This window comes from Lynx canadensis, chromosome A1 (assembly GCF_007474595.2).
Source record: "Lynx canadensis isolate LIC74 chromosome A1, mLynCan4.pri.v2, whole genome shotgun sequence".
NCBI lineage: Eukaryota > Metazoa > Chordata > Mammalia > Carnivora > Felidae > Lynx > Lynx canadensis.
Window position 1 is genome coordinate 163,897,545 of NC_044303.2, and position 20,728 is coordinate 163,918,272.

At 36.7% G+C, this 20,728-nt stretch overlaps 1 protein-coding gene across 1 annotated transcript in view; it reads left to right on the plus strand.

Annotated features, from left to right (window-relative positions):
- The window catches only part of PAM (peptidylglycine alpha-amidating monooxygenase), a 232,832-nt gene that overhangs the window by 68,162 nt on the left and 143,942 nt on the right, over positions 1-20,728 (plus strand). The window contains 2 exon segments of the mRNA XM_030325845.1: positions 15,047-15,510; positions 16,468-16,588. Coding sequence (XP_030181705.1) covers positions 15,422-15,510; positions 16,468-16,588 — 210 coding nt within the window. The 5' untranslated portion in view covers positions 15,047-15,421.

Consider the following 20,728-nt stretch of genomic DNA (forward strand, 5'->3'; position numbering starts at 1 on the left):
CACAGTTCACTGCTATTCCCCTTTCATTGGTTAAAGGAAGTCATATACCCATTTGATGCCAGTCCTGGTGATTCCCCTTCTCAGCTAAGCCATAAGCTACCCAGCTGTGGGGAAGTGAGGTGTGTTTCTATAGCAGATAAGGTGCCTACAAAACTCAGACTCCGAAAATTGGGACATGAAGAATAGAGAAAAAAGACAGAAGAGCAGCAGTAGCCATTGACTACTGCTAGCCATTAGGCCTCAGATTGAAATACCTTAATTTGTGGGCGAAATATGAGGGCACAGGAACTTAAATTAGCAGATTCCATTTCGAGGAAGCTAAAGACAGGATAATGTGCTGACTGGATCAGTGCTGAGCAGTAGGGATGCGGGATCAAGAGAACCTGAACATGAGCACGTGTGGAGAATTCTGCTCCAGAGTCAGATGCATTCTCCAACTTAGAAAATAGTTTTACATGCATAAAGAGTAGGATTGCTTCTCCAGATTTTTCTATAATTTTATTAATTTTGACTTTCTCCTTAGAAGACAACTTCAGAAGGTTTCAGTAGTGAATGAAATACTTGTGTGAATATGTATGTATTTTGATTATGTATTGGAACATACTGCATAATTAAACTTAAATATTTTAATGATATCTCATTTGCTATATCCTTGGAGGATAATTGTAACTCCATAATTTCCCCTCCAGTGTGTTTTGTTTTTACATAACAAAGGCTGCCTTAATGAACCTTTATCTCATTACAATGTAATACCAATAGTGATTTAAATATCAAAATGAAAGGGGAATTTTAGCACAGCTTTATTCTATTTTAGGCAAATTAATACTGCTTAATCCATTTATTTTTCTGGTTTTGATATTAGCATTTGGTTAAGATAAAACCTACTGGTAAAAAAAATGCTGACCTCTTTGATAACAAGCAAATTTTTGGTATTTTATGAGAAGATAACAAGGCAATTACCCAGTTTTAGGAACAAAAATAAAGTAGGCCATCTTAAAATTTTACTTTGGCTAAATCAGAACGAAACAGTTAGTAGTATTTTTTTAATATCTTAAAACAGCTCTGTGGCTTTGAGTTCAAGACCAAGAGAGCTGTATTATTATTTATAGAGGGAGAAGTTCCACCTTTTTTCCCCTTAATCTTGACCTAATCAAATACTTTAAAGTATATTTTCCCATTGTTTGAATTAACTCTACTCATATTTAATAATATTTTTTTTGTTTCTGTCATTCAGCTTTTGTTTAGTCATGAATGAAGATATCATGAAGTAAAATACAAATTCCGCCATGCCCAAAGAGCAGGATCTGGTATGGTACTTTCCTAGCTGTATACCAGCATCACCAGCCTGGCACTGCCTTCCCATTTGGTATCCATCCCTGAATCATTGAAGCACTTATCTGCCAGCCATTATGATAGTGGGAATGACCAGCTGATCAAGCATGGGCCATTAATTTTGAATCCGTTGATAGAGACATAAATTTCCCAGAAATGATATTGAAAGATAAAATGGTCAGCTTCTTTTAAGTACATGCTAATATACCTCAGGGATGATTGGAACCACTGATTATTTTATAGTTTTATTTTGTCATTGGAATTTTAAAAGGTTTGACGACATTAGTGTGTTTTAAAGTAACAATAAATATGATCACTCTAAATCTGTAATTACTATACCTTTATGAATAGTATGTTTAAAGGCCTAAGGTCCTATTTGTTTTTACTTCTGTTTTTACTAAATATTTAGGGATGTGCTGTTTCAAAAGAGAGAAGTCTTCTGGTGGAATTACTGGACTGGCAGTACATTGTTTGCTTTATCAGTAGAGTTTTACATATTGTCGTGAGTTATATTATGACCACATTTTTTTATCTGCAATGATTTCTTTGCTATTTGAAAGAGTCTTAACTTTATGATAATGGAAATTCATTTTAACGGGAAGCAAATTTTTAAGAAAATAAAATTTGTGCATACACGCCAACTATTAAAATTTCATTTCAAAGGCTCGAAAAAAATTCTATTTCAAAAGAACCAACTTCCAGCAAAGTAATTCACATAATCCCTCTATTTAGGAGTAAATATTAAATTCAGTAGGATCAAGTAAATAGTAGTAAACTTGATACCTCATATAGCATTTAGTATTTGTGTAGCAGTAGTTACACAGCACATTTCATCTTCAAAATGCTTCAGCAACAATAAGTTATGTTTCTTGTCAGTATTCCTATAAAGGAATAGGCAAGTGTTACTAATAAGAATCTATTTGTCTCACTTAAATCCCAAGCACCTAGTTGGGTCTACCATTTTATATTTATTTGTTCCCAGAAAATAACTGCTTGTAGAATATAAATTCATGTTATTTACCTCTACCACAGATGTCTTTGGGCAGCTCGTTCTGCAAGCCTGAGTCTGTATAGTTTCCTTAAGTCATGTGACACAAACTCAAAGGCCATGACATACTGTACCTGTCAGTGCCCGTACCCAGTAAATGTTTCCTAATAATCTTGACATACCATTGGTAATTCCCTTGAAATATAAATGTTATTCCTGATTACTGGAGCACATTTCAAATGATTTAGGTTGACTTTAGTTCTCTTTTTGCTGAATGACAGAGTTCCTGCTTTTGCTCTTATTTTTCTTGTTAGGAAGAGTTTAAATTTGGATCTTTTAGCCCTATTTTTTTCCTGACTTTTCAAGGATAGTTTTTTGTTTGTTTGTTTGTTTTTGTATTCTCAAGTTAGTTAACAAACAACATAGTCTTGGCTTCAGGAGTAGAACTCAGTGATTCATCTCTTACATATGACACCCAGTGCTCATCCCAAAGAGGGCCCTCCCTTAATGCCTGTCACCCATTTACCCACCCTCCCACCATCAACCTGCAGTTTGTTGTCTGTATTTAAGAGTCTCTTATGGTTTGCCTCCCTCTCTGTTTTTATCTTATTTTTCCTTCCCTTTCCCTATGTTCATCTGTTAAGTTTCTCAAATTCCACATATGAGTAAAATCAGATGATATCTGTCTTTTTGTGACCAGTTTACTTCACTTAGTATAATACCCTCTAGTTCTATCCATGTTGTTGCAAATGGCAAGACTTGCTTCTTTGTCATCTCTGAGTAATATTCTGTTGTATAGCTGTATATCACATCTTCTTAATCCATTCATCAGTTGATGGACATTGTGTTCTTTCTATAATATGGCTATTGTTGATAGTGCTGCTGTAAACATTGGGGTGCATGTGCCCCTTCGAATCAGCATTTCTGTATCCTTTGGATAAATTCCTAGTAGTGCAATTGCTGGGTCGAAGGGTAATTCTGTTTTTAATTTTTTGAGGAACCTCCACACTATTTTCCAGAGCAGCTGCACCTGTTCCCATCAGCAGTGTAAAAGTGTTTCTCCACATCCTCGCCGACATCTGCTGTTCCCTGAGTTGTTCATTTTAGCCATTCTGACCAGTGTGAGGTGGTATCTCATCATGGTTTTGATTTGTATTTCCCTGATGATGAGTGATGTTAAGCATCTTTTCATGTGTCAGTTGGCCATCTGGATGTGTTCTTTGGAAAAGTATCTATTCATGTCTTCTGCCCATTTCTTCACTGGATTATTTGTTTGCAGGTGCTAAGTTTAGTAAGTTCTTTATAGATTTTGGATACTAATCCTTTATCCTGTATGTCATTTGCAAATATCTTCTCCATCCCGCCAGTTGCCTTTTAGTTTTGCAATTGTTTCCTTTGCAGAAGATTTGTATCTTGATGAAATCCCAATAGTTCGTTCTCGCTTTTACAAAAATGGATAATTTTACAGTATCTGTCATCTGAAGATGTTCTAGTACTCTGAAACTTTACTCAAAGATGAGGTATAAGTAGATTCAGAATGTACAGTGCAAAATTAGAAAGAGAAAAGATTTAAAAATTTATCCATTGATAAAGCTGAACCTATAACACCAGTAAGAACTTCTGTCTCTGTGACTCTTTACTCTTTTCAGAATTTGCTCACGGTAGCCCTTTGGTAGTACGTTTATCAATTATCCCTCTTTGGTACAGGAAGAAACCAAAGTGCAGAAATGTGAAATGAATCCCTAAAATGGGACTTGAAACCACAGCTTCTGATTTCAAGTGCAAGTCTTCACGCTCCATTTTACACCAGTAGTTTGCATCTTTGGGTTCAGAGTCTGCTGGAGGAGAGAGATTTTGAGATTTAGCCTGGAGTCACCGATAGAAAGCAGGCGTTGTGAGATGGGAAATATCATGTCTCATGCTTATGTGTATTACTGGTTTTAGTTATATTGGGAATAAAATAGAAATTCGTTGAAAATCATTAGTCAGTAATAGTTTTTTTAGCCTTGACATATTTTCTTAATAAGAAAATACCAGCCTTACAGCCTTTATCAAGTGTAGCCTGGCATTTAATAGCTCCTACCTCTGGAATCAGCCATTGTCAATATCAAGCAAGTTCCTTAACTTCTTTGTGCCTCTATTTCCTCATCTGTAAAATGAAGATAATACTCTAGTTCATAGGATGTTGTGATAATTCAATGAAATAATACATGAGAAGTACTTAGAACACTGTCTAGCATTTGGCAAGTACTAACTGTTAAATAATTTAATTATTAAAAGTATCATTTATTATTATGGATAGGTCCATGAAATGTTGTGATTTTAGAAAGAGGTTTTCTTACTTCAAATATGGGAACCAATTTTCCGTATGGTACTGTTGTGGGCCTCTTTATTTTGGTTAAAATTGGCAAACACAATTGGTCTATTTCACATTTTTCTGTGACTTAAAAGCTCAACTTTTAGTTACAATATAAGTCAAGGTTAGGGCCTATAACTTCCATAATGGAAAGAGGAGGCAAATAAAATCAACAGGGTGTGCTCAGGCCTCCCCTCCTGGAGGGAGTACCACCAGGACTGTACCCGGTGTGTGCTCCCAAGCCCAGAGGGTCACGGGCCTCATCGTTTTTCAGCGTTCATTTTCAGTGTCCGGGTGTAGTGCACATCACTATGGGAAACCTTGTAAAGAAGACTAAAAATGGGGGAAGAGTGAGCTGGTCTGTAAGCATCTTGTTAAAATAAACCACTTCTTCCTAAGCTCAAGGCAGCAAGAAACGATTTAGTAGCAATGAAATAAATTCACCACCTGTTTGTGCAGCGGTATCAAAGAGTTCTAGCAAACATAAGAATGCTTTGATCCTTTCAGCCAGAAGAAAATTATGAAGCTCCTCATTGGTAGTTCATGGGGGAGTTTGGGGACACTGATCAAAGAAAACTATTGCTGTAGATGAGAAATTAAAATGTCTGAAAATCAGCTACTTTAATACATTATATTTCTTTCAATGGTGGATTGCATATTTAAAGTTTCAAATGCTGTTCTTATTAAGTTAAATTTTATTGTAGCTTCTATGCCATAAAATAAAAAACTTTAAAGTGTTTTTAAGCAACCATGTTCCTATTGTTAGTGGCTTTCAAATTATGTAGCTGAGACGGATTGAGGGGGCACTGTGTGCCGTAGATTTTATAGAATCCCTCTAGGTTGCTATAAACTCACTTGAGCAAAATTATATAAATGAGAGAATGTTTTGACATTCTTTTATGATCCTTAAGAAAAATTCCCATGTTTTTCAATTATATAATAACATTATCTAATTATAGATACCACTGTTAAGTGCTGTAATTATCGAACTGAGAGGCTTGAAGAAAAGGATAGCCAGACAAACTTATGTCATAAAAATGGGTATGTTTATAGGCGTTTTATTGTAAGGATTGAAACATTTGAAATGAAAAACATGAGAATCATTTGAAAATTTAATTCTGCTATGGGAGAAAATGCTTCTATGTGAGTATCACAAGAAGCAAAAGATAAAGTTAAGTCTTATTTTTGAATGGGAATCTAGACATTTTCCTGTAGATTTTTTACTTATCAAGAAAAAGAATTCTTATTTTTAAACTTATTTTTAGCATGTTCTGGATCTGAGGTTTTATGTGTAGTTAATAGCTCCTGCCTCTGAAGTCATCAGGAGGCATTTAACAAAATATGGAGTAAAATGCTTTGGAAATAACCATGCCTAAGGATGTAGAATCAAACAGGAAAAAGAACCCTCAAAAGAGGACATCTCGTTTAAAAAAAATGTGTTGATAATTGCAAGACAGAAGGAGAGGCAGATCCCAACTATAGACCACATCCGTCTAAGCCCAGTGGCTGGCATTAAATATTTGAGCTTAAATATGGTACCTCCCACCCCATTCTGTACCAACTTCCTCTTCAAAATGGGAGAAAATAATAATGCAAAGACCCACAAAGGAAGCATTACAAAGGTAATGCAAAAGACCTTTCAATAGCAAAATCAGTGGGCCTTTCAGTGATCCACACTTTATTGAAAACCACAAGACATTTGAAATTTATTCAGGTCTTGGGCATTAGTTTCAAACTAGTTTCTTAAAAACTTCACTGAAGAGGAAGAAGAGAGTTTATTAATTTTCGAAGAGAGTTTATTAATACAGGCTAAAGTGGAGATAGCCTGTAAGTTTAGGTCCTCACATCTAACTCTGTGAGTTAGCACAGAAATCACTGAGGGCTCTCCACTTTGCTAAGCAACTCTGCAGGAGAAGGCTGACACCCTGTGATCCAGCACTTGATGGGAATATTTAAAGGAAAAGAATGGTGAAAACTGTAGATGTGCTTTGTGTTCTTTTTCTGAAACTAAATTCTATGTGATACTCTGAGCTTGTAAATAAATAAGATACCTGCTAGGCAAATGAGTAGCATACAGAGGAGCTGGTCTACTTCTCTGACATCATCAGTAACAGTTAATGCTTTCCTGTGCAAGAAACTAGTTTCCTGAGGACTGCCCAATGTAGTCCTTAGAACTAAAAGATGTGTGCTGATTGGAACTCAGGGATCTGTTTTATCTTACAGTAAGATATGCCAGCAGTGACTTTAGATACATGTGTTATGAAGTAACATTTATATTAGTCAAAGCTGAAAAATTTAATTAAGAATAATGTCTCTTTTTTTTCCCCCATGGAAGTATTTACAGGACTGAGCAATTTGATGACTAATGAACATATTTAAAGGGCATCTGGTACTGATCATGGAAACCAAAAAATAAAAGAAAATTTGTTACTGTTGGCAAGTTGTTATTCCAGTAGAATCATATGCTGAATGGTACCCCTGAGATTTTTTTTAACATAAATATTCTATAGTTACCCAGCCAGTTTTGACTTTCAAGTGAAAAATACTTCAAATTGGCTACATATTGAAATAACGAATTCCAAACAAATCCACGTGCAGAAAATGCCACTCAATTTGGTGTGCCTTAGTAATGAAGAGCGAGAGAAAGGAAGGAAGGAAGGAAGGAAGGAAGGAAGGAAGGAAGGAAGGAAGGAAGGAAGGAAGGGAAAGAAAGAAAAAGAAAGAAAGAAAAGAAAGAAAAGAAAGAAAGAAAGAAGGAAAGGAGAAAGGAAGGAAAGGAAAGGATGGAAGAGAAAAGAAAAGAACAAAGAAAAGAAGAAAAAAAGAAAAGAAAAGAAAAAAGAGCAGCAACTTAGTATATCAGAGTGGGCAAACTCTACCCTACGTACAGGGTCAAGTTTACCTTTTCACATAGAGAAATGCTGTGTCTCTGGGGTTACAACACAGATGATTTTAGGGTCCAGCTAGTAATGTTAACAAACAAAACAAAACAAAGACCTCCAATGAATAGACAGACAACAACTATACCTTCATGCTGAGTGGCAGTTACAACAACTACTCTTGTCTTCAGGATCTGGGAGTAATAGGGGGGAGTGAGGACCGCGGCAATCTGCAGAGCACTGGCCTCGTCTAAAAAGAAGACACAACTTGGCTCAGTTAATTGTTGCCATATGGAAATGTGGGTCCAAGGATGCCAGATTTTACAATTCTTCAAAAGACACTTTTTATGTGAAATCTTTTCATTTTGAAATGTTTTCTCAGAATTCAGATTCAGTTGGGAAAAATTCATGCAAGCCAAAAGAAACCTAATTTTGGACCAGACTTGGACTTTAGTCATAAATCTTCAATTTGTTCTTTCTGAATTAGCTAAATGAGTAATGTTAGTAGATTCACAGAGGAAATGTGAATGCTTCCTAATATGTGAATGAAAAAAAATAAGACTAGGTAACATTGATAGCTGAGTAGTTAAGGTCTTCAACTATGGTATCCGATTGCCTGGGTTAAATCTCAGCTATGTACCCTGGGTAAATTGCCAGTTCTCTTTGTGTCCAGTTTCCACTCTGTAAAATGTGAATGATAATGGTATGAATTTTGTAGAATTGCTGTGAGGATTCAGTTGAACTTATTGTCCACACAGTGCCTAGCACACAGTAGTTGCTCAATAAACATTGGCTATTAGTTTATAAAATAACGATCTTCAGAGGACTTGGCCTTTTTGTTCTTGAAGAAAACATTCCCTGTGAATGTAGAGTCTTTTTTATGTTGAAAAATAGGAACTAAGAGAATATATTCTGGAGTCTAAAGCCAGGATTTGAATCCTTACCCTACTGCCATATAACCAGGGCAAGTTAATTATTTTTCTAAGGCTCAGATCTGTCATCTATAAAATGAAAATAATAGCCTGTACTTTAAAGTCATAAGAATTCAGTGAGATAATATGTATAAAATCAATACTTGGCATATAAGTCAATAAATGTTACCTGCTTTTTTGATTGTTATTTTCCCATTATTTAGAAGTTCCATATTTGCAAGCACTTTTGTTTTTGGCAATTTATGTCTCATTATATGTATTTGAAGGAAACTGCATCACATTCGATTTACAGATTAAATTTCATGTTAATGAACCATATTACAACATTGCTTCTCAACCAAGGTGATTTACCTTCCAGAAGACATTTGGCAATGTTTGAGACATTTTGTTGTCACAACTGAAGAAAGTACAACTGAAATCTAGTAGGCAGAGTCCAGAGATGCTGCTGAACATGCTGTAATGCACAGGCCAGTCCCCTACAACAAAGAAGTATTTTTCTAAAGTGTTTCTAGTACTGAGCTGGAGAAATCCTGCATTGTGGACATATAACCACCATAAATATTAGCTTATAAAGTTCTTGCCAAGAAAGGAGAGTTATTCATTTTTCAAAATATAACCTAACTCAGATAGAAATTAACATGTAAATTGAAATATATAGATTCATATCCAATAAAATATTTTAAAATGCATATCTATATCTGTATATATTTTTTCTGGTTACAAAAGTAACATAAACTTATAAAAGTTGAAAGCCTACAAAAACATATAAATGGAAAGTGAAGGTCTGCCTTTTTCCCCACCTGTCCCCATTGAAAACCGCTGGAAATACAACTGAATTATGTTACTTCAGGTTTATAAATGCATGTGTATATTGTTGTATAATTTGATTTCTCTTTCTGAACAATTCAGTCCTACAGTTATTATGTGGGGCAGAGCAAGTTAGGCATTTAGAAAGGGCAGCCTGGCATAGGGTATGGAACCAACGTCAGGGAAGGAGAGTGTCCATGTGGTGGGTTGGTGGCCTTCCATGGGATGCCATAGCCCAAACAAGGTAAAGAGGGCATCCATGTGTGTGAGCAGCCCGCTATAGGATGTCAGCGAAGGCCAAGTGGGGTGAAGAACACAAACAGAAAGCCCTGGTGCTAAGAGGGTTTTGAGCCCAAATGAGAGAAGAGGCAAAAAAGCAAGAAAGTGCTCTAAGGATAATGGGACAAGTCAGAAGGACACAAAAGCTAGCTTATGGGGGCCACAACTGAGACTGTTTGAGCATCTAAGTAAATAATGTAAATAAGTAAAGTTAGTAGATTAAAACCCACTGAATAAAATGAGTCCGTTATGATGTAATAAATAGTAAATAAAATGAAAGTTTACTTAGAATTATAATGTTTACAAAGTTAAAAAATTTTCCACCAAAAAAATTAATAACAAAGGGAAAAACACCTTTACAGTGGAAAAGCCTGGAAGACACGCCTTAATCAAATGATTTAACATCATCAGTAATGAGACAAATTAAAATTGCATGACATCTCATGAGAGGCTGTTGTAGCCAGCTTCCAAGAAGATGATCCTTGCCTTCTGGTATTCATGCCCTTGGGTAGTTTTTGTACACCCTGAGTGGGACTGACCTGTGTAACCATAGGATATTATAGAAATGACGGCATGTGACTTCTGATGCTAGATGCTAAAAGACCTTGCTCACTCTGGCGGAGGGCAGCTGCCATGTTGTAAAGGCCCTTAGGCAGCCCTGAAGAGAGGGCCACATAGTGAGGACAGGTTGTTTCTGCTAACAGCCAGCACTAATTTACTCATCCAAGGTGAGTAAGCCACCTGGCAAGCAGATCCTTCAAGCCTTCAGTTGACTGTAGCCCTTGCCAACATCTTGATTGTAACTTCGTGAGAAAATCACCCCACTAACCTTCTTCTTTTCCTTATGCACAGAAACTATTTGAGGTAATATTTGTTGTTTTCAAGTACTAAGTTTGGGGATAATTTGATATGCTTCAATGGACAACTAACACAGATACATTGAAAAAATACGGATACATAACCTTCTGTGATATTCCTACCAGAGATGCACAACCAGAATCTAGTCCTTATGGAAAAGATAACAAATACTAATTGAGAGGCATTCTGCGAAATAACTGGCTTGAAATCTTCAGTAGAGTAAAGGTCACAAAAAGTAAAGACAGACTGAGAAACTATCTTGGCATGAAGGAGACTAGATACATGATAACTGTACACATAAGGCTTGATTCTAAACTGGACTTTTGCTCTTAGAGATATTATTGAGATAGTTGGCAACATCTGGAGACTGAGGATTAGATGGTAGTAATGTGTAAGTGTGAATATGTTTATTTTGATGACTGCATTGTGATAATGTAGTGGAACGTGCTTTAGGAAATACATACAGAAGTTTTCAGGGATGATGAGGCACCATGTCAGCAATTTACTCTCAAATGGTTAAAGGAAAAAAATTCTTTGTAACTGTACTTGCAACATTTCTAAGGTGCTCCAGTGGCGCAGCAGTCACTGGTTAGCTCCACAGCAACATTTTGTAAGTTTGATATTGTTTAAACATTTTTTTAATTATGCAAGAAGAAAAACAATATGTCATAGAATATGACCTTGCCTATAAAAATAGACCCACCTTGTCCTATTTGTTTGTTTGTTTGTTTGTTTATTTCTTTATTTATCATTCATTTAGAGAGAGAGAGAAAGAGTGTGTGAGCTGGGAAGGGGCAGAGAGAGAGAGAGAGAGAGAGAGAGAAATCCCAAGCAGGCTCCACACTGACACATTGCGGGGTTTGAACTCAGGAATCTTGTCATCATGACTTGAGCTGAAACTAAGACTCCAACACTCAACTGACTGAGCCACTTAGGCTCCCCTCTTGTCCTTTTTAAAAGGGATTCATAGTATTCAAGTTTTAATATTAAAAAAAAAAAAAGCTTTTTGCCATTCTCTCATTGATGAGCATTTGAACTGATTTCAATTCTTTGCTTATTATAAATATCCAGTTCTTTGTTATTATAAACCATGTCAGTAAATATCACTTTAAACATGTTTGTGCTCTTGTTCAATTTTTGCTTAAGAATAAATGCGGAGAGTTGAATTGCTATGTGAGTAGATATGCATCCTTTAATCAGTTTAATCATAAGTCATTGTAGGAAACCACATAAAATCTTCGTAAAAGAAAATGAAATTTATAATTTGGTAGTTATTTTCATTTGTTTTTTCCCCCCACTAGAAATTAATCTCTATAAAAGTGAGAACTTTATCTGTCTTGATTATCACCATCCCCAGCATTAAGCAGTCTTAGGCACTCAATAAATATTTGTTGCAAGAACAGTAATAGTGAACATTTATTATATGTCTAGCACTGTTCTAAGGATATAAATTTCATGTACTTCTTGTAACAGCCCAAGAATAGGTAGTAGGATTATCCATTTTACTTTTGAGGAAACTGAGGCAAAGAGAGGCTAGGTACTTGCCCAGTTTCACAAGGCTATGAAAGGATGGAGCCAGGGATCCAGGCAGTTTTCCTTTGGTTTACTTGTTCTTTGCCACTGTGCTATCTTGGTTCTCTTGTTGAATAAAGGAATTAATGGCCAATGTATTTATTTGATTCTTTGGTCAATTACAGATTTCAACTACTTTTTTTTTTTCCAAATGAAAATTGAAAGGAATGGAATTCTGACTTTGTAAAAGCCAAATTCATTTTATGGTCCTTTCTACTAGGCTGTACTTAACTTCATAATGTTACTGTTCTTGAAATTAATATTCTGTACTGTATAAAGTTTACATCATTCTTGCTACAAATTTATGGACATGGAAACAGAATATTAGCTTTGTATTACAAATAAAATAGTAACTCTGGGTCTGCAGCTTTAGTCTAGGAGGCAGAATCTTTGTCACTTATTTTTCAAACATATCGTCCACTCCCCACTTGGGCGCCTCTGCCCCTGCCCGTCCCTCAACTTGGACTATGTGTGTCCATCTCCCCACAGTGGAAACCTGACCCTCCAAACTCCCACTTCCATTGGCAACTCCTATACCTTTCTCTTTTTCTTATTCTCCTCTTGAAGGTTAAAATTATCTTTTCTTCCTCAAAATTCCCTGAGTCCTTTTTATAGTACTATAGTATAGTATAGGAATACTACATTCTAAACATATCTTATATTAACTGTGTTAAGTTCTCATCCCCCTTAGTAGACTATATTGTCTTTTCATTTTATTCATGTTACAAAACCCAAATATATATTCCAACATTTTGAACAGGATATGAAATTCAGTATTGTGTTTTTTTTGGATGAGGGAATGGATTATCTCAAGGAAATATATTTTCAATTTTTCAACTACTGAATAAAGACTACTAAGATTTGGATATTATATATTCCACAACTTTCAGGAATTAGAAAATAACAAATGAAATGGTTACACTTTTTTTTTTCATATGGTGATTTGTATTTTGTCTTTAGTTTACAAGGCATCAAGAACCAAAGAGTAATTAGCTTTCATTTCGATGGGACCTTCTGTTCAGTTCATGGCTGTAAATACCAGCTTTGCTTCTACCTACAACTTTAGTTCCCTTTTCTTTTAATGGGTGTTTTAGGGACATCAAAGGTAATAAAATCAATCAAAGAGATAAGTGGAATATTTTTTCAAAGGCTAGTACTTAAGGATGTGTTCCTGTTAAAGAATTTGAATACTGAATTTGTTTCAAGTGTTTGTATAATACCATATCTCCCTGCCAACTGGAAGAAGGACTGTCCTTGAATCCTGTTCTGCATGAAATAATAAAATATAATCCCTTCTTCACATACGTTTACAAAAAAAAGAAAAAAAGAACACCAGGGAATGGGAAGTATTGTCATTAGACAGGATTATATTTTCTTGCTGGCAGAGGCAATACTATAGCCTTCGGGCCTGTTTTTTCTCTTCCCCCATAAGGACTTCTTTCCTTTACCCACAGGATTCAGACAAAGTTGAAGGTTTTTGTTGCTGAAATCTCAAACAGCAAACCAAAGAGAAAGTTCAAGCAAATATCATCAGACTTTTAAAAATGTCATTGCTTGTGTAAGTTAATTGTGGTCTTTTGGGTGCTGGTGAGCCCCAAGCACCCCTTGGATTGGTCAGATATTCAATCATTTTATTTGTATTTGGTGTAAAGTATTCTTCTGGAAAGCACTGATCATGAGGTTTTCTGATTTAATTTAACGTTAGTGCATGCTTTTTTGTTTTAACTTTGTTTTTTGTTTGATTGTTAGGTGTGTTTTTTTTTTTTTCAATTAGCTCAATATCTTGTGCATTCCAAAAGATAATTTAGAGGCTAATGTATTATTGTGATGTACTTCTATATGATCTTACTGATTTTTTGTTTTTACTTTTATTCATCTAGCTAATAGATTTATTTGAGTTTCCCCAAACCATGTTTATAATTGGTGATTAAAATAAAACTTTAAGGAACACTGCATGTTAGCTACTTGACCTCAAATTATATGTAAAAAATTAAAAATAATAATAATAAATATTTTTCTTTGGAACTATTTTTATATTGCGAATGATACATATGAAAATAATGTCTTCTATCTAAAGTTAAAAACGATGCATAGTCTGAGTTAAGTTCAGAAAAACAGTAAAGTCAACATACCTCTTTTTCAGAATTTAGCCTATTTGACTTTTCCTCCTAAAATCCTGAGTTCTGCAGGGCTTCTCATTTCTATTAAGTTCTTGGTCATACCCTGTGTAGGTGAAATTCATTTGGGGGCCAGCTGAGATTTTTCCCTACTGTTTCTAATTGCATTGCATTGTAAATCTCCAAACTTTATTCAGGAAAGTATATCTTTTGTGAGGCATGCCTTATAAGTAAGAAATTATTACTTTGTGTATCCAATGCAGAATTTTAAAATCGGCATTTACATTTCATATATCATGTTAGCTGTAGATCTTTTATTTGTTTTAACATTATCCTGAGAACTTCAGAGATTGCTTCTTTGGTGATCATTCTTGAGGGGGGAACCGTTCTCCTGGAATCTGTAACTCTGGTGCATGTATATAAACATGCCTTTGTTCTCAAAGTCTTTCTATTTGATTACTGTTGTATCCAAGTGCTTTGTCTCTGCCTCTCTTAGTTGTTTTTTTTTTTTTCCTTCCCTTTTCTTGTACCTTAGTTTGTCGTTTGTGTGAATAACTTTGTTTACATTCAGCAGAGGTACTAAGTGCATTTTTGATAATAGAAGGGAGTGATACAGGCAGTAAGGAGAAGACATCTGGAGAATGGGGTGGAAGAAAGGGAAAAGGGGGAACAGTTAGGAAATGAAAAGGAGAGAGTGGGTGTGATGGAGGAAGAAAGAGCAAAAGCCAGAATGGGGGGGGGGTATGCAGGTTTGTGAGATCTTGGGGGCTGGTCGTGGGGGAGGGAGATCAACAGACCAGCATTTTCCCCAGGCTTGGGCTCAAGCTTGTGAAAACTCCTAATGTGTTAAAGAACCTCAGCTGGGATTTGCTGAGGACAAATGCTGTAATGTGTTAGTCATCCATTATCTGCTTCTATTTTTGCAGGTTCTGAATGATGACTGACGCGCGTTCGTGCGATAGCCCTCACAGTCCCTGTCATTCCCGAGTGATAAGGCGCCCGCACCACTAGCCCCAGCACCGGGGCAGAAGGGAGCTCTGGAGGCTGGAAAGCTTCCGCTCGCGGACCGGACAAAAGTACCGCCTACCCAGGGGCTTGTGCGTGCGGCTGGTGATCCAGGCACCTCACCTCGCCCGGCTCGCCGCTCCCGCGGGCAGATGGTGTGCGGCCGCCGCAGGACGCCCGCCGCGCCCGGGCCATGAAGTAGCGGCTGCTGGCGGCGCCGCTGCCCGACCGCCGGCCCCAGGCGAGCGCTGCGCTGCCGCCGGGTCCTCTCCCGGCGGGGCCGGAGCGGCGAGGACATGGCTGGCGTGCTGAGCCTGCTTGCTCTCCTTCTTGTTTTCCCAAGCAGCTGTTTGGGTTTCAGAAGCCCGCTTTCAGTCTTTAAGAGGTGGGTGTGTGTTTTTTCAGACGGGCGGGATGTTGTTTGGATGGTTCCTGTGCATGCTGTTGAAAATGTAATCACTTTTATGAACCAGAGTGTTGTGGAAATATGCGAGGTTGATTTACTTGGCTGAAACGACTTGGGATTTTAGCACAGTAACTTGTTGTAAAGTCCCTCGTACAGAAAAAGCCCACTGTATTGTCGCCAGGCTGCACTGGCTTTCAAAACTCCAATTAGAAGTTGTGATTGCCAATACTAATCACTCCCTCTCCGGGAGATATTTCAGAAACTACAGTAGAGTCGTTTAGACTTGAATGCTTTCTTGTTTAAAACAGCCTGAAGAATAAAATATCAAGATAGATAAGTGGTGGGGAGAAGCAGATCATGGACTGTAATAGCTCAGGAGAAAACATTGAGCTGTATATACACTCCTCATAATTACCATATTAAATATTCATGCACTTGTACATTTGTAATTCACATCGCAGTCTTTTTCCCTCCCTCATACAGCTATGCCTACTAGCAATATTATTGTTGGTGTTTTGTTTCTGGCTAGTGATCCTGGATACTCACAAAATAGTTACAAAATTTTTACTTGGTTATAGTTAATGTTTATGCCATTAGAAAATTGATATGCCTGTGTTGATTTCTAATTTATGAATACTGTATTGAGTAGAAACAAATATATGTTTTGACAAGCTTTTATTGAATGGAGTTTTAAATGTAGCCAGCCTGCTCGCTCGCTTTGATGATATTTTGTTTCCAAGTTGGGCATATGTTGCTCCTAGACTATAAAATGCAATTCTGATGTTTTAGAACATTATATAGTCATTACATCTTTTAGACTTATCTTTGGAACTAAATGAATAATCTTTTATCTTAAGATCTTAGAATTCTTTTTTTCCCCACTTCTCATGTTAAAATTCCATTATGTTCAAGGATATTGAAATGTTCTTTTTCAAGGTTTAAAGAAAGTACCAGATCCTTTTCCAATGAATGTCTTGGTACCACCAGACCAGTAATTCCTATTGATTCATCAGATTTCGCGTTGGATGTTCACATGCCTGGAGTCACGCCTAAACAGGTGAGAGGCATTCTGCATTTCATGATTCCTTGTTCTGTATACTATCTGTAACTGAAGCAGGGAAAGTGCATTTACAGCAGTAGTAACTTCTTTGAAAGTAGGCATTTGATTTCAGGACTCCTCAGGTAGGCCCAGAATAATTGAATATTATAAAGAGGAGTAAATCTTTCAGGGTAAATCTTTCGGTTAAATTTCTTTTTTAAAAATTTTACTCATATTGTTATTTGTGTTTTGAAATGGAACCTTGGAAATTTATGTTTTGAAATTCTCAGTGGACTAATAGCCTCTGTAATGCAGCATGTAAGGATGTATTAAAATATGAAAAATTATTCTAATAAAGGGAAATGATATTGAGCAGCTGCATCTAAGAAATTATTTAAATACCCTTCTATCACAGCCACAAATTGAGAAATAAAAGCATGTGTTTTCCTGCCAAGAATTTGAAAAACAAAACATCACACACTTTTAAGAAAACTGTTCAAACAGGTGGTTGATTGTGAGTTTTCTTTGGTGTGATTTGCTTGTTATAAAAAAAATATATTTTGAAGAAATAATGGCAGAGCTCATACAAGTACGCCCTATAGAGTATTTTGAGTAAAACTAGGTTGTTGCCAAGGTTTTCCCTGTTTTAGAAGAAGCTCAAACTCAGTGCTGTGGTGTGTGCAAGGTGTCTCATTAGGCATAAAAAGGCCAGAATTAATTATGCTTTGTAGTCAGGCACTGCGGGGATTTATGTGTGTCATTAAAAGATAGTCTTCTTCTTTTGAAGGGCTGTGGAGACGGGGAGAGACCTGGGTGTTGTAGAGCTGCAGTGACTGATGACTCATTGTTGCAGATAACATTCTAGTTTCCTTTCCTTTTTTTTTTTTTTTTTTTTTTTTTAAGTATTGAAAAAACAAAAGTCGGAGAGAATTCCTTTGAAATTGACATCCAGAAGCTCTAAGAAAATACACATGGTCCTTTTTTGGGCGCCTAAGGATTGACATTCATTTGTTTGAAAACCTGTGTATAATCTAGCTATCTATAAATAACTACTTTACTATTGTAAAAGGACCCTCACCCCCACCCCTGCCCATTCTCACATGACCAGGCAGATGACTTTTCTGTACATTCAGTTGTTAGTGTCCTGGCCTTTAATTCCATAAGCTGTTTATTTAGTACATAGTCAGAAGAGGTGTAATGAGATTGGGAATAGGAGAGAGCAGTGACAGTTGCTCACTTGTGGAGAGTGCTCCTTCTTATCTCTTTTCACTTTTTTAAAAATTTTTTTAATGTTTATTTGTTTTTGAGAGAGAGACAGACAGACAGAATGTGACCAGGGGAGGGGCAGAGAGAGGGAGACACAGAATCCAAAGCAGGCTCCAGGCTCTGAGCTGTCAGCACAGAGCCTGATAAGGGGCTCAAACCCACAAACCGTGAGATCATGACCTGAGCCGAAGTTGGACGCTTAACTGACTGAGCCACCCAAGCATCCCACTCTCTTTTGACTTTTAAAAGTTTTTTTTTTCACCTATATTTGCTTTATGTTAAAACTGATTTTTTTTTAAATCCACTAATTGGCCTTTAAGCCCTCTTTTCCCCCAGGAAAAAGTTATTTTCTCAAGTAGTCATTTGTCATGGTTCGTTATTATTCTGTTTTTTCTTCCTGTTATTTTACAGAAATAACATTTAAGTTATTTAACAATAGTAATAATAGGTAACTATGTTGGAGTCAATATTGTCAGAAAGATTCCTAGAGGAATTGATTATTTTAAAAAAATGTAGAGAAGATCAATTTTCATAAAATAAAATGTGTTTACTCATTTTTATAATTTTATAATTATAAAAATAAGTCCTTGGCAAAAGAACTTACATGAAGTTATAGCTTGCTATTCTCCACCATCTGCATCCAGTTTTTGCCTTATTCAGTGAGCATTTTCTGGTCACCTTCCCAGCAGACGTCTCCTCGTTGCTCCTTCTCTTTAAACCATGTGGTTTCCAGGAGCTTTCTACCCAAGATCTAGAGGGTGAGGATTAGCCAATCACTGCATCCCATCTCCCCTCCCACACTAATTGGTTCAGAAGAAGGTGTGTGACCTAGAACAGTACTATTAAATCTCAAGACTTTTGCTGAGAATGCATTTGTCTGTTGCATGTGAGCAGGAGGCATGCACTCTTAGGGTCTGCTGCATCCGTGAGGGCAACCGTGCCTAGAGTAAAACTAATACCATAGAAGGTAATGCAGAGACAGGGAAAGAACAGATGTTCTAGGTGACCTTGCTACTTAGGAAGTTTTCAGTTACATTAGGCTTTTTGTTTCAACCAGGTTGAGTTGGGTGTACAAGTTCTGACTTGTAACTGAAACTACCTAACAGAGTAAGTGATTCAGTTGTGCTGCCTCATCAGCTCGGAACTGGTTGTTGAAGGTTTCTTCCACTTCCCCCATCATGTAAATACCAAGAGTATTTACTCACGTGATCCAGCCAATCTAGCTATACCTTGGAAACCTTCCTGAGAAATGAATTATACTCCCTACTGAGTGTAGCCGGGAGGAGATGGACACAGAAACCCATTTCCTTCCTGAACTTGGTGTTGTTGGTGAGGAAGACCAGGAGTTGTGATAGTATGAGTACTTTTGGTAGAGAAAGTATTCTTTTCCCAAAAAGCAGATGAAACCAAATTTCACACAGATACTTAGAGGAATGGAGATTACAAGGCAAGAAAAGGAAAGTGAAACATATTAGAGGAAAGAAATAAAAGAAAGGAATAAAAAGAGTTGGTCCCCCCCCAAAAAATTAAAGAGAATAGAATGATCAAGAACAAAAATAAAGGACAAAAAAAATAACTATAATCTGAAGAACAGAACATTTTAAAAATCTTATGAGAAAATGAGGAGTAAGGAAACATAAAAGCAGGGAGAGGCATGGAGGAGTTAAAATCGTTTTTTTTTTTTTTTAAAGAGCAGATCATGAAGAGCAACACAATTTAAAGAAAGAAGTAACTGAGGGCCCCAAACTTAAGAGTTAGTAATTGAAGCAGACCAAGTTGGTTAAAGAGATATATTCACTCAACAGATTTTTTTTTATAACACATATCTTAAGTTTTGGCAATAACAAAATAACAATGTACATCAGTGAATCTGCTCTAAGACTTTTCCTTGGGAAACTTGAGATTGTTAGGTAGGCTTGAATAGAGAAACAAACAGATGCGGAACAGAGGTGGAGAGAATTTAGCTATAATACTGACACAGTATAAGTAACTAATTTTGCTGGTGGGAATACAGGACAAATTAGTGCGTTACCAAAAAATCTCCAGTCATGTCAGGTCTCTGAGTTGCAATCCATTCAGCCATATCATAGACTCCAGAGCAACCTTTAAAGAGTACTCTCATTGAACCAGCTCTGGAGAGTCTGGGGAAGGTAGTTTAATTACCTATTGCAATGTCAATTTTATATTCAAGATAAGCTCACTGTCTTCTGTGACTGGAAATTTTAAAAAATAATTTCTGTCTTCTTTAATAAATTTCTTACTAATCTGTATGTTCTCAGACTTTGGGAAGAGAAGGAGAAGAGAAAGCAGCTAAGTAGCCTAGAGTAGAGGCAAAGTAAGCACATCTGGTTTCTGATGGCACAGGCTTCAGACGCAACAAAGGTGCAGAGTGTAGTGTCTTGAGGCTCTTCTCTTAGCACTTTTTCGTCCTCGTTTGCTTCCTTTTCTCACCAAAGACCCTGCGGGCTTTTGCTGTCGCCAATTCATATCAACAAACAAAGCAATTTGATAAACTGCCAGTTGATGGTCACAGTAAGGTGCTATCATCAATTTGATGTGCATGGACAAATGTCCATTTTAAAAACAAAATAAATGAGGCATAATCATGACGATTTTATATAAAGTCTGTTGTCTAAGTCTAAGCCAAATCTGGTGTGTTATGTAGACTTCAGGGCCATGTTGAGAGCATGCTTGTCCCAGCTCTTGTGGTGTCAACTATGGTGTGGTTTTTAACCAGCGGGTCCTGCTCCTTCATCTATAGATGGAATAATAATTGTCCTTACCCAGGACTATTTTGTGGACTGAGCAAGATAATCCCAGCGGCATGTTCAGGTGCCATGCATGTGATAAGTTCTCATGAACTCTGAACTTGTATCATTATTGTTATTCTGT